The sequence below is a fragment of the Melospiza melodia genome, chromosome 1 (assembly GCF_035770615.1).
Source record: "Melospiza melodia melodia isolate bMelMel2 chromosome 1, bMelMel2.pri, whole genome shotgun sequence".
Lineage (NCBI taxonomy): Eukaryota > Metazoa > Chordata > Aves > Passeriformes > Passerellidae > Melospiza > Melospiza melodia.
In genome coordinates this window covers 155,459,891-155,474,768 of record NC_086194.1, presented here as the reverse complement: position 1 = coordinate 155,474,768, position 14,878 = coordinate 155,459,891, and the positions used below count along the sequence as shown (strand labels likewise).

The 14,878-nt window shown below is 35.7% G+C and overlaps 1 protein-coding gene across 1 annotated transcript in view; it reads right to left on the bottom strand.

The window, feature by feature from the left end:
• The window catches only part of CNGB3 (cyclic nucleotide gated channel subunit beta 3), a 59,295-nt gene extending 50,235 nt beyond the window's left edge, over window positions 1–9,060 (bottom strand). The window contains exons 1-2 of the mRNA XM_063178370.1: window positions 8,953–9,060; window positions 6,480–6,555 (exon numbers count right to left, since the gene is read on the bottom strand). Of these exons, the coding sequence (XP_063034440.1) occupies window positions 6,480–6,555; window positions 8,953–9,060 (184 nt within the window). The remainder of the gene's footprint in view (window positions 1–6,479; window positions 6,556–8,952) is intronic.
• Between the last annotated feature and the right edge of the window lie 5,818 nt (window positions 9,061–14,878).

Here is a 14,878-nt window from a genome sequence, read left to right as displayed (position 1 = left end):
ATCAGAACACTCATGCATAATGTCTATTTCATATTAATTAAATATATATGGTAAAATACTTCCTTCTACTGTTAACTTCTTAGTGACTTTTATCAAAATGTAGTAATTTTAAAAGACATTGTTGCTTAAAAACTACTACATGATTGCATAATGATAGTGTAGTACTAATTATAGTTGAGTTGCTATGTATGTAATACAGCTGTAAATGTTACCACTCATTTCTGATGTTTATTACTGGGATTAGTGTAAGCAATGCTGATTTAAAGAACATTTAATGTTGCTCTTTTTTGTTCCTTCAGTAATGAAAAATAATCCTGCAAATCTGATTGGCCTGAACTATCTTGACCTGTTTTCCAATACTTGGCAGAAACACAGAAGTGAATTAGTCATGGTAGACAAAAAGACAAAGATAAAGGAATACTTTATATTTCTTCTGTTGAATATATATTTGATGGTTACTTGAAAACTCTTTGTAGCTTGATGTTTGTGCTCTGTGCTGGTTTCAGCTGGGGTAGAGTTAATTTTCACCAGTGGCTGCTGCTGGATCTGGGCTGAGCACAGGGCTGATAATACAGAGATGGTTTTGTTATTTCTAGGCAGGGCTTGCACAGTGGTGAGGAGACTGAGGTTGCATGGAAGCCTGTGAAAGACATGGGTGGAACAGCTGACCCTAAGTGACCAAAGAGATATTCCAGGCCATAAGACACTTTAAATACCACTAACCATGCTCAGTACATAAACTGGAGGAAAGAAGTAGGAAGGAAGTTGTGAGTGATTGTACCTAACTTCCCAAGTAAGTGTTGCACACGACTGGAACCCTGCTTTCCTGGAGGTGGCTGTCAATGGGAATGGAATTAATTCCTTGGTTTGCTTTGCCTGTGTGCATGGCCTTTGCCTTCCCTAATAAACTGATGAAATATCTAAACTCACAAGTTTTCTAGCTTTTATCCTTCTGATTCTCTCCCCAGTTCTGCTGGTCAGGGAGTTAGTAAGAGGCTGTGTGGGGCTTGGTTGGTTGCTGGGGTTAAACTGCAATATGCCTGCATGATAACATTAATTTAATAAAATTAATTTAATATACAATCAATGGTGCCAATTTTAATGGTTCATGGAAACAATTGAGGGTAGACAGCATTGTTTGAAACAGGAAAAGGTGTATAAAGACATGGTTAGAGCCTGTTAGTAAGAGGCAGAGTGACTAATGTTTGAGTAATTTGTTCTTTTTAGCAGTGACGTATTATCTGCCTTAGAAACATAATTTTAAGCACTTAAAATCAGTAATTTTTTTGACATTTCCTCTTTTTTGCAAAGTGTTAGACATTTATAAATATGTTAGAAGTCTCATATTGGCTTTTAAGCATTATTGCCTGCAAAGTAGCATAGAGAGCAGGTTCTCTTGGATAGCCAGAGTAAAGACTGATTTGGCATTTGGAGCAATGGAATGGAAACAAGAGAACCAGTCTACAAACTCCTGTGATGCTTGTGACATAGTTAGTCATTTTCCTGATTGCCCTTGCCTCACAGAGGTGTTCTTGAGCTATCCAAAACATCTAAAAATGGCTATAGGGTCACAAAGATCTCAAGAAAGAATAACAACACAGAAAACCTATGGATGAAGGAGAGAAAAGACTTCAGGTTTGTAATCTTCTTCTGATATGAAAAATTTGAGCAGTGAAATGGCGCTGCGAGCATGGCATTTCTTGAAGCAACATTTCTTGAACAAATGCTATGTACAGGGAAATAAAGTTCAGAAATCAACGGGTGAAATAAAAGATCAATAAGTAGATCCGTCTTAACCCTCAACTTCAGTGGCTAAAAAAAGTATTATTTAAGTTTATTTTCTATGAAAGAAAGATTGTATGAAGAAGTTGCATTTGTTCCCCTAACATTTAGACGTGTCACTCATGTGAAAAATGAAGATCTGAGAGGAGTTAAAAGACTTCACATCAGCAGGAGTGATTAAAGCTGATTAAACATATTTAAGTCCTTGGTAATCTTTGAAAAAATATTTTTTTTTTTATATTATTTTATGGAAATAATAGCTGCCTGTTTTCTGATGCCAGTGATGAGCATAAAGGATAACGTGACAAGGAATAAGATTATTTCAAAATCTCTATAGATTGGCAGGTTTAGTCTATTGGGCTGCGGCTTATAAATTCACATATTTCATTTGTATATTTTGAAATAAAAACCATTTTTTTAAGTCTGGATTTACTGGTGTTAAGGGACAGGTCTTGTCTTGCTGCTGAAGGGCAATTTAGGAGTCAAATTCATAACAAGCCAAACAAAGGTTTTAGCAAAATTTCATGTTTAATTCAAATCACCCTTCTCAGAGTTTTAACTCAGTTGTAGGCCATGCAGAGTTAGTTGGTACCTAATTAACCAGAATTAGCCAAGCTTTTACAGCATGGGATTTCGGTACCCTCAATAAATACATTTGATTCATTTCTATCTCCAGGAAGGGAGAGCAACCATGTTCTGTATAACAGCTTGTGATCAAGCCTCTCCTCTTGGCTCTGGGCCTTATTTATTTGCGATAGGGTCAAATACATGTTGGGATGGGTTTTTACCTCCTTTTTAAAAGATTCAACAATTGTAATATAAATTGTTGAATCTTTTGATATATACTATAAATATATACTGAAATAAAAGTCCTTCATTCTTTCTGCATGGTTACTGTTTTGTTTAACTGCTAGGTTCATTCTGTGATCCATGTGTAGGTCAGTTACATGCTCCACTCTAATTTCTCGGATTCCATAGGGTTTTGCTTTCTTTTCGGCACGATGGCCCAGAGGTTAGGAGGGCTATGGAACTTCCTCCCACTCCTCTCTAGCCTGGGTTTTACACAGGTAGTTAGGCAGCTCTGCAAGAGTGGGAGAGATATGGGTTTGAACCCTCTTATTATGAAAGAGGCAGGGTGTAACAGGTAGGCTAATATGTCAGAGGGGACAGCTGCCAAAGCTTCTGCCTTTTCTTGTCTTCTTAGTGTTAAAGTGACAGTTCCTCAAGTACCTGAACAGAAGAGGAAGTCCAGAGTGAATTGAAGTTCCTTTTGAGCACCCCTTCCTCTGTGGGGCTGCACTGCTTACTTGAGATACCTGCCAAAGCATCTAGGCTCTGAATATGCAATTCCAGCATGTATAGAACTACCTATGGTAGTTTAGCTTTCTCACTCAAGTCCTACCAAGGACAAAGCTATGCCAATATGCATTGTAATAAAAGCTGAATAAATGTGACTGTGAGTTTGGAAAACATCTTTGTGACCCTTGTTTGTCACCCTTGAGCCAAGAATGACACAAGAACAGATGACAAAAGCAAGAGGAGAAAAGAAGGGTTTATTACAAAAGATTCTTTGATTCTTATAGAGTGATACGATACATTCGACTTGATTGGCTACTTAATAAAAAACATCTTTCTCAAAAACAGTCCTTGGAGAAGAACAGAAAAACAAGGTGGGACAACACCACGTGTAGATTATTTATATTAACAAGTTTATCACATTCCTACAATTCCCTAAAAATCCTCACAAGCCACTGTGAGAAATGATTGCCATTTCTCTCTCCCTGACTGGCTGGCATGCACACTTGTTGATTTAGTAGAAGATCAAAACCCAAAATATTGGAAACAGTCAAGTTTCTAGTAAGGGAAAAGCATGAAGATGAGGACAGACTTCAGATAAATACTAAAATGTAGTTGAAAAGAATCAAACTGGAATTATATGTCAGGAGAATGAAATAAATTATAAAACAGAGAATGATAATGCAGTCAGCAGCTAACAGGTGGAGGCTGGATATGTCCTTCTAAAGAGAGCACCAACAGAGCTATTGAACAGCAGTGGGTAAAACAAGGGAAGCATTTGTATAGCCAGTCAATTATGGGACATGATAAATATGCAAAGAAATTATAGCAATTGGATTCAATATCACGGAGAACCTGTAATTAGGTGAATCACACCTTGTTAAGTACACACAAAAAATTCAGGGAACAAATTAAAAAAATGTATCCATTATGGAACAAACTGACTAAGCAGAGAGAATTAATTACAGAGTGAAGTAGTTATGCAAAGAATTAATCATAAAGCAAGTTAGTGATAGAGAGGGCAACTGAGGGGGCAGAAATAGGGCAATGAGTGTCCAACAAAGAAGCCAAAAGTACCAGGGGTTCCTGGCTAACCTAAGTGGCCAAGTTTTAATCAAGCAGGTTCCAATGGTACCTCCTGTTGGATTTTCATGTGTGCTGGAAACATTGTGGTACTTTGTGAAGTACGTAGAGAAAGGAAAAAGGTAATGGCTGGTTTTGGTGATGAGAAAAGAAGGGGGTGAAGATAAGCTCTACTCAGTCTGTTGATTTGCATTTAGCACTATGGAATTGCAAACTGATACTATGATTAAGAGTTTTCCTGGTCTATTTTGTTTTGATTATGCCAGAGAAAGTAACAAGAGGCCTTGGAAAGGCTTTTCTCTAACACATTTGAAGTTCTCCATTTAGCTGATCTGCCTTAACTAATGTTGTTTGGGCTCTGACTGTACTCCAAATTTGTACATACAGCTTAAATGCTTTCTCTAACCTCTCATCCTCTGCTTACCCACACAAATTCTCATTTTCTTCTTCCAGAAGATTATCACACAATTTTGAGTCTGACACAAAGTTCACAAAATTTTGCAGAAATTTATCTGGACCCTCCTGTGAACTGCTTTAGATTAACTTCCATTTTCTGTCCAGAGATAAAGAAGTTCCTTATTTGGCTCAGATGACAGGGACTTACATTCAGAGTGGTGAAAATCATAAGCTCCTCCTGAGTGTGGTCCCTGTAAATTTTCTGGCTTGTGAAGCCATTGTCTATCTAATTAATTAATACTCTTCATGTCTTGTTGCAGCTGTTTGAAAATGAGATTTGAAGTACCTTCCAAAAGAATGATAGATTTAAAAATATCCCCAAAACACAGGGACCCTAACTCAGTTATTAAAATTTCCTGAAGTAACTAATGGTGTAGTTGCTATTATACCATCACTTATATTTTAGAAGGAAAAAAAAGTAGTTGATTATGGCAAAATATATCTCAATTAGTTATATTTATCTGTAAAATTAGATTAAAGTTTTACGGGAAACAAAAAGAATTTCTGTACTGATACTCCATTCTGTCATGAGGTAGTATCTGTGACTTAATGTTGCTAAAAAAGCCAAATATCAAATTTGGTTTTTTCCATTGCTGCTACAGTTAATTCAGGTCAGACTTTGTTTTCTCTTAATTTCATGCTGCAGCCATTATATAACAAGACAATTGCGTTAAATGGACTTTGTTTAAAGTTTCATTACATGAGGAAACAAATTGTGACACTTGCTATTACACAAACACAAGTCAGGTTTATGAAAGTTTCCTTATAATCTCCTTCCAGTTGCTTCACTCTTAGTTATTTTTTATCACAAAAAACTGGAGATTCCTCAGTCTTTGCTTTGCTGCTTCAGTGAAATGAACATGAACATGAACCGCCCTCCTAAAGGAAAAGCATGAGGTGACAGGAAGCCTGGGCTCTGTTTTTCTCCAGGAGTGGAGGATGGAAAAGGAAAGGGCTGCACCGCTCGTGCTGTGAGGGAGGGAGGGAGGAGGGGATGTGGCCCAGCAGCGTTTGGTGCTTCACCCATCCTGAGCCTTTATTTTGGTAGCAGGTGTAAGCAGTTATTCAGGCTCTGGTATGCCCAAAACAGGCTTGGCTACTGGAGGTGGGGGAAGAGGGGGGCAGGACAGCCATGGCCAGTGGCCTCTGTTTCCAGAAACCAACTGCTTAGGCAGAAAATTACCTCATTACTGCCCTGAGTTCTATGTTTCTGAGTACCAGTCCCGAATAGCTTCTGAACGGGGATGCAAATATTTCTAACAGCATTGTTTTGTTTTGACGTTTGGTTTTTTTTTTTTTTTTTTTTTTTTTTTTTTAATTAAATTTTTGGACGTATTTTGCATTTGTTTTTATTTTTTTTTTGGTTTTTTTTTTTAAGTTTGGAATGGCTGTTCAGTGAAATATTTGAATGTCAGATAGTTAAAAGTCTGACTTATTTTTTCTTGTACATCTTGTATTTTCTGATATCTCTTCTGGCGAGAAGAGTGAGTAAAGAGACATTAAAAATATGTTTGTTTTTTTTTTCTTAAGCCACTAAATACCTTTATTTTAAGATTTCTAAGGAGCCAAATTGCAGTAAGAGCACATAGAGCTTCCTAGACTAGCTGATCCGAGGGGCAAGCTCATGAAGGCACTGTGCGCTTGAAATCTTGTTGCCTTTTGTTATTATTGGATACTGTTCCTATATTTGTAACAAATCATTGGCCTGGGGTCAATGACAATTCAGAGATCTTAATTCCTTCCACAAAGAAAAAATAAGAGCTCCTGCCAGAGCACTAGGAAAACAACAGTTAAATTTACAATCCTATAGAGAATACATATACTGTGTCCCCATAATCTTTGAAAACTCATAAATTACTGACCTTGTTGCTTTGGGTTAGGCTCTGCTTTATTATTGGCCTCTGCTTTCTGTGGTTCATTTGTTGTTTTATTTTCATCCTTAAAAAAATACACAAGATTAGAAGCTGTAGATTGTCATTGTTGAGGATGATAAGGGTAGTTTGATGTCTGCAACATTTTTGTAGGAACTTGATTAAGCTGCCACACACGGACCATTGTTCCTGGGTGTTCTGTGTGTTTCCATATGGATTTGCCGAAGGGCTTGTGATGGGTGTTGAAATCAAACACTGGAATCTTCACATCCTTGGTGCAAACCCAGCTGCTCAGCTTAGAGATGCAGAGTTGTCTTGTTCAGTGCTGCCTCTCACCAGCCAATGTGCATCTCTGAGCGAGTCACGATTCTGCCTGAACATCCTGCTGGGCTGACACACCCGGCGTATTTTGACCTACCTTACCACAATGACACATCTCAATCTGTACAAAATACTGAGATGATATCAACTTTCACTGCAAAATATTAACTTCCTCCCACACTTGCTGACTTAGATCCATTGACCAAATCCTTGTGTACCTGTACCTTGACTCATCTCAGTTTTAACAGAGTGGCCTTTGGAGGAAGGAGTGAGATGTGCATGGGGAGTCCTAGGCCTCCACAGTACTATGTAACAACATTGTGTTAATCAATCAGCATTTGTTATCCCATGTAGAATGATTTTTCCTGGTGTGCAGCAGGCTTATTAATAGAAAAGGGTATTGGGTTGTATCAGCATATGGAAAAATTATTTGACATTAGGATCTTTCAGATCTTCATACACTTTTTTTTTCTTTTCTTTTCCTAGATCAGTGACCTTCTTTTTGTTTGTGTTTCTGAGAATAAATTGGTTTGATTTTTTGTGGGTTTTTTTCCCTATGAAAATATTTGTGTTTTCCTGCCTGTTTTTATTTGAAGAATCAGGCACTGAAGTTCTAATATACATATGTATAGAGAACTAAATTATAAATTTTATATACATATTTATAGGTAAGTATATTATCATTCCAATCCTTGAGTATGCAAAGTCTGTGCATACTCAAGGCTTTTGCATGATGTTTTGTTGTAAAGGTTGTTTTCTTTGTTTCAGGCTCACTCCTAATAGAATAAGTACATAAATTAGTGCATTAATCAGTATAGTAACCATTTACCAGACATTATGTACTTTCTTCTCTTTCTTCTTTACTCTTTAGATGGTATCTCCATGCAGGCAAGAAATGTCTTAATCCCTAATCCATTCATGTGCCTCCATTTTAGCAGAGTTTTGAACAGTGTAGGCTGATGATGATACAACCTGAATGTTGTGGTGATGTACGAAATTATTCTCACCAAAAAACTAATCCTTGTCTCCAGTGAAACCTAAATAGATCTGTTTTACTGGAGTACCTTGCCAAGTGAGGTATCAGTCTGCACAGGAATAACCTGTTGACATACAGGAGTTTTCTTCTTTCAAAACATTATTTTATTGACACAAGAATACTGAACTGTAAAAGCATGAACAATGCCTGTAGATCTGCAGTATTTAAAGGTTATTGAACATAGATATTTTTGCCATTTTTTTGTGGATGACAATATGGATATGCCAACTTACTTAAAATTAACTTTATAATGGAGAGGTTTTGACTGTTTCAATAGGCGTGAATGATTAATAGCGTGAATGATTAATATCAGACTGATATTAAAGAACTTTTGTCACTTCCATAATTATTTGGTGAAGCCATAAATTGTTGTCGTTTTGTCTTGTAAAGTTTTGATTATGTCAAGTTGGAAAAAGCAAAAATGTTTTTTGGAAATTATAGGGAAAAGATAAAGTTCAAAGGCAATGAAAGAAAAAGTACTTATCATTTTGCTCCTGTTTAAAATGTTTCATAATTAAATAGAAAACAATGAATTAACTTTTATGGTGGAGAAATAGTTTATAAAAATATAGACTGTAGACTAAAATGACAGACTTTATTTTTCCTAGAGGATTTACATTATCAAAAACAAGCTGAAAAAAGGATTTCTTTAAAAAGCTACTAAATTACTTTGTCTTTCCAGTGTTTATCAGGAAGCAGGCTGATATATACCTGCATGACATTCTAATATTCAGAAAGGACACACTGACATTTCCTGCCAGAAGGAAACAAGATGCATAAAATATATCATCATATGTAAAGCAGCAGTACCTGTATCTCTAATTCTCCATTTGCAATGTTGATCACGACCTCTCATAAGCCTGTACTATTTCAGGTTGTCCCTATTTGGAAAGCAGCTTTCAAAAGGAGAAAATTGTATTTTCTTCATAAAGAAAAGATGGTAAGGTAGAGGAGAATAAATAAATTTATTTCATTTTTCTAAATAAAGATTGATACCATATTCAGTAAGTATATTTGAAATTCTAACCTTTGGTATTTACTTACATAAATACATTCTAAACAAAAAGATTCTATTAATGAGTCTGTAACAGACAAAAAAAACCATACCTGGCCTGTGGATGCCTTTGGTGGTGGAGGGGCACCTTCATCCTTGCAATCTGCTATCTCAGGTGCTAATTTTGGTCTAGAAAATACTGATTTTAGTTTTCTAAACATCTTGCCTCTTCAGGTCCCCTGAAGCCTCTACGACTCTTTTGCCATGAACAGGTTTATAGCGCATGTTTTCTTGCCATCAGTAATCAAGCCAATTAGACAGTTAATCAGGTTTAGGTCTGATTAGTGCCTTAGAGAAATTTCTTGCACAGTCTATTTCACTGGCAGTTTTTTGGTCAACATTAGCAATTTTTCTTTTTATCTTGTAGAATAAGTTATTTGTAAATTTTTTTTAATCTTAACAGTTAAACCATATACAGTTTTACTTTTCATGCAAGAAGTCAGAGGAGAGTGATTTTGTTTTCTTTTTAGAATAAACCAGTGTCTAATCTTTTACGTATTGGATATTAACCACTTAATTTATGTTTAGAGATAGGTTTTAAGTTGTTAGCATATCTGTAATTTAGCCAGGAAATGAAAATAATTAATTAATAAATAACCAAAAATACAATACCTGATGCCTCAAAAGATTCAATTTCTTTGCAGTCCTTTTAAGTGCATGACAATAAAAGGTCTTCTCTTGGGGATTGTTTTGGCAACTTTATACCTTGTCTCATTCTTCTTATTTGAAAACATGGAAAAAAAAATCATCCTTCATTTTCTAATGTGTTTACGGGCAATACGATTTTTGGTGTCTTAGATTTTGATGAGAATAAGTGTTAGGTGAGTGAATACTCTATAAATTAATAAAACATAGTTTATAACTGGGACATGGTATTGAGATTCTTTAGGCTTTGGATCATCCTATATAATTCAGGTATGGTTTAGTTTATCGGTAAATTCAGTTTCAAGTATCTCTAATGCCATGTAGATTAAGCTCCTGCTGGCAAGGATCTTTATAAATTAATTGTCCCTTTTTATCCTTAATTTCACTGTATGTATTACTAGTCTAGGCCTTCACTTTGAGCTTTGAATTTGAGCTAACAGCTAATGATTTATGCTGATCATCAAGGCATCAAGAAGTACAGAAACCTACTCCTCTGATTTATCCTTTGAATGACATATTTAGCAATTTCCTTGAAGTATTGAAAATGTCCCTCCTTGGAGTTTATCATCTGGCAAGGATGGTTTTTAATCCTTATTCTAACATAGTACTAACTGTAAGAATGAACCAATAATGTTTATTAGATTGCAAGTTTTTTCCTTCCAATGAAACTTATGAAGCAAACCTTGTAATAGTTGGCCAGATTTCAGTTTTGTAACTGGGAACCTCCCCCGGGCATGATTAATTCATAGGTGTCACATACGGCAACGTCTCAGAACTTCCCCTTTTTATTTGCCTCTATGACCTGATTTACTTTAAAAGCTATGTAATTCTTGCTAATCTTTCACATTGTTTTTAAAATTAGTGTTTCAGTCAGTAAATTACAAATTAATATCTAAAGTATTTTCAATTATTTATGTGGGTCAGGACAATAGGTAGCTTCTTTTCTTCTGGATGTGAATTTTTACATTGCGCCATAGCAGAAGAATCTTAGACAACAAGTTAGTTTTTGAAATTTCTATTGTGAAATTTCAGTGAATTAAATTGACCAACTCAGGTAACTTTAAACGATAGCAACATCCAAACCATATTTGTATACTGAGCCTTTTTTGGGAGTAACCATTTTTTCATTAAAAAAAATTCTTAATTTCTAAAATCTTTCAGAACAGGTAGTTTTGCTCCTTGTTTATTAAAAATGGTAAAGCTCTGCATAAAAAGCCATAATGCAATGAAAATATGTAGCATTCATATGTAATATCTCATAAGAAAATATGTATCTCTCAAGAATTTCTGCAAAATTATGACCAGTCATCTTTTAAATATGCAAATAATATGTTCAAATACTTTTTGTAAATATAGTGTTTATGCTGGCATCTAATTTAAAATTAAGAGGCATGGAAAAGGGATGTAGCAGACATTAAAAGGAAAGTGCCATTGGGAATATGTGCACACTATGGACATCCACAGTTAATGAATGTTAGATTTGCTTAGTCTGTGACTAATTAAACAAATGTTCAAAACCCCTTCATATGATCTGATTTTGTAAAGAATAAGCAGATTACAACAAAATTTGTATTTTGTTGCCAATAGAGGTACAAATTCATGTCTTGCCCTGGTAAAATGACTGATCTCCTTCAATGTATCAAATTTTTTTCTATGTACAATGGCTATTTAGGTATTTTTACCACATTTTGAGCATACTAAAAGCACATCAGTGAATTGAACACTGTGATGCACTGTTAAGTAAGAAGATTAGGAGTGCAGCAGAAAAGAAGATAGGCTGTGCAGTTGGCTTCTTAGCTACATTGCCTTTGGCCAGGGCTTACTGGCTGCTGTATTTATGGTAAACCCCTGAGGGTACAGAGATTTCAAGCCTCCCTCATGTATTCTTTAGCTACAGGATGACTACATACTATATCTATTATTGATTTACCTCCCATCTCTTTGTTTTTTTGTTTTTTCTTTAAGGACATATTTTTTTACAGTAAAGAATGTGACATATGCATTGGCTTTTCAAACTTCTGATAAGACTTATTCAAAGGATTTTATTTTCAATCTTAAAGAGAGCAGTACTTAAATCATAAGAATATACAAAAGGAAACGTGACTTCTTTTTCTGAATAATTAGACGAGTTGGTAATTGGAAGAGATTCCTTTTTTCAGGACTATTTCTTGAGGTGGTTTGGTTTGGTTTTTATTGTTCTTTTCTTGCCTGGAACTTGTAATAAAATGCTTGAAAGCACCGTGAGCACAGATTTAACTCCCAGTGTAGTTAATAGGCATAGATTGAATTCCAAGGACTGATTTTCATTCCTCCAAAGGTAGTGTCATTTGCTCCATTTGTTTGAATGTACAGATCAATAGATATCACTTGGAATCTTTATTTTGTATTGTCATGTGTTACATTTTAAAAAGACCAATGCCTGAGTTTCACTTCTGCTCAGATAGTCTCTACATGCAAAATGAGGTGTGCAGATGTTTTTCATAGGTATCTTTCTTCAGTTTATCTTTGTGATTTAAGGATCTTGACAGCTAAAAGTAGTACATCTTTCTTTAGAGCGCTGTAATAATAGTCAGAAAAAAGCTGAATCTCAGACTTTTCATAATTTTTGCTTTTTCAGAGCATAATATTTGAAAATTTTCACTATTTCTGTGAGTTATTGAAAATTATAGCAGTAATTTATCTGTCTTCCTTAATGCTAGGGGTTTTGTTAAAAGACTTTGCTTATTTTTTCCTCAGATTAAAATTGTTTTTGGAGCTCAGATTGTTCATATCTACTTATTGTCTTCTTTTTTAAACAGAGGTGATAATATCTTCTAACTAACTCTACCTGAATAAAGAAAATGAATTCATGCTTTCTATGGAAATCTATATCCTTAGGAATATTATCACAGTCATGGCCAGGTGTATTTATTACAACTTTGGTATTCAGTGAGGTATTTAAAGAAATTTCAAAGATTTCTTACAGGATGATTCCTTTGCCATTTTAATATATCTAATTTTGCACTGATTCATAAGGCTTTTAATAAGTTGCAGTTTATATGCTGCCACAAATCTTCTTCACCCTAAGTTTGAGGCAATAATAAGTCCTGTGGTCTGGAGAAATCTGAAAATTTGTAATAACTTGATTGTTTGGACTTAAATGAATGCAGATTTTAATTTTAAATTCAGTTTTATTTTTAAATTCCGATCAAAGGATTTATTCAGCTTACAGCAAAGAGGAGATCGAAACACTTCTTCGACAATATTCTGAAAGGAGACAAAATGTTATTTCCTATTCCTTTTCACAGTCCTCTATATAAAATTACTTAGTAAAACTGAGAGCCATATCCTAAAGGCTCATTTTCTAGAGGCTGCACCAGATCCTGGCCAGCTTTGAGTATGATCATAGAATCATGCTGTAATGTGATGTGTGGGTTGTAGGAGGTGACAAAATGGATTGTCAGCCTGCCAAAATTATAATGGCCGATGCCACTTTTTGCTAGTGACCTCCTTTGATGAAAGTGACACGTGAGTTAAAGGAGTGGGATTTAAGATAGAAGAAAAATGCAAACCTCTTTATGTTTAGTTATGACATTCATCTGCAGGCACAATAAAAGCTGAGGAAAGGTTCTTTTCTTGTCTCCTAGTAGAAGGTACACTTTCCCTAGCATGTCTGGCTTTTTTTCTTATTTTTTTCCTGTCATTTTGGCATCTCTTTTTTCCCTCAGAGCAAAAAAAAAAAAAAAAAAAAAAACAAATCCAGGCACCATAAATAGATGTTTATGTCTGTATTTCTTACATGTCCTTATGGGCAGAATTTCTTTAGTAACATCATTGTCACTGCCTAAAATGTGACTCATCATATGAGAAAGCTTTATCTGCTAAGACAGAGCTCAAAAGTGTCTCACTTAAATGAGTATTCAAAATTAGTCTCTGAACCTAAAGCCAAAAAGGAACAGACCCTCCAGAAAGGTAGCTGCAAAAACTGCTTGGAGGATTCTCAGCCTGGGCTACATCACTGAAAGAATGAAGAGTCCTGCAGACCCTCCATGAAGACCACATAATCTCAAACCAGCAAGTTAGGGTCTCCTCAAGTACCTTCATGGCTACACAGTACTTGTTTGGGATGTGAGTGAGGTCGCTCTCATGTCAGAAGCAAACAAAACCTAAAATAGAGTGGTCTCCTGCCATATTCAGCCACTTCGAAACCTTATTCTGCTGGGGTCATAGTCCCCTTTCCTTTCCTATTTTTTATCTCTATGAAGAACAATAGATTGCTATAAAAGGAAATAAATTCTCTGTCACAACATTTAGATGGGAAATTGCCTGTATGTGGTCCACTGGATATTTCCCAGGGGAATCCCTCTGTGTGTAAGGCACTTCAAGGAAAACTGAAGTAGTTCAAAATATGAAGTTCAAGTGCTAGAGCTTTTAAAAATATGCTTATGCTGGTTTAAAACCCAGCGGGAACTTCAGACCCACTCAAGCTATCTTCCTTTCTTCCCATCCAATAGCGGATGAAACACTATGAGAGAGCAGAAGATGTAATCACAATTTGCTAATAAATTGCAATAACCACAACAACATGAATAAAAGTGTACAAAAGAGGGTGTTTTACCCACAAAAGGGTATTTACCATGGAACAAACAAAAACGCCTGCTGAAAACAGTGCCTGGTGTGGTTTTCCCGAAGGAAAAATGAGGACTGGCCTCTGCTGAAACCATGCCATGATGTTACAGGTACAGAATTAAACAGTGTTAGAAACTGTGCAAGAGACCCTTGTTTCTCTAACAACGACAATGTGAGATGAGCTCAAACATCATTCTGTACTGCTAAATATTTTTGGTGAGTACACAGTGTACCTGTTTACAGTAGGAAAGTTGACAAGGGCTCCTTTGCTGAATGTCTTCAGTAGGAAGCCTCAGGAGGAAGGGAGGGAGGGGAGACAAGCTTTTCCTTTGAAAGGTCTGACTCCTGGACTGGAGCCTGCATTTCAGTGTGGAGCTGCATGGACTGCCTTTGCACCAAATTAAAAAAACTTTTATGGAAAACTACTGGACAAGTAGTTTTTTTCTGCTGAAGGGTATTTACACCAAGAGTTAGAAAACTGAGTCACTTTGGTAAAATTATTTTCCCTCAAATGCTAAAAAGAGCAGTTAGGTCTCTGAACTGTGCAAGCACACACTAAAATAATAGGCTGTCAAAAATTTCAGAAAAATGTCAAGACTTCCAAAACTGTGTTTCTGCTGCTTTGTTTTCAAGCCTTATAAAATAGCATTAATCTGGAAGGCTTCTTATTGTTAAAAAAAATGATATTGTGATGTTGGTTTCAGAACCACTGCTTCACATGTATTT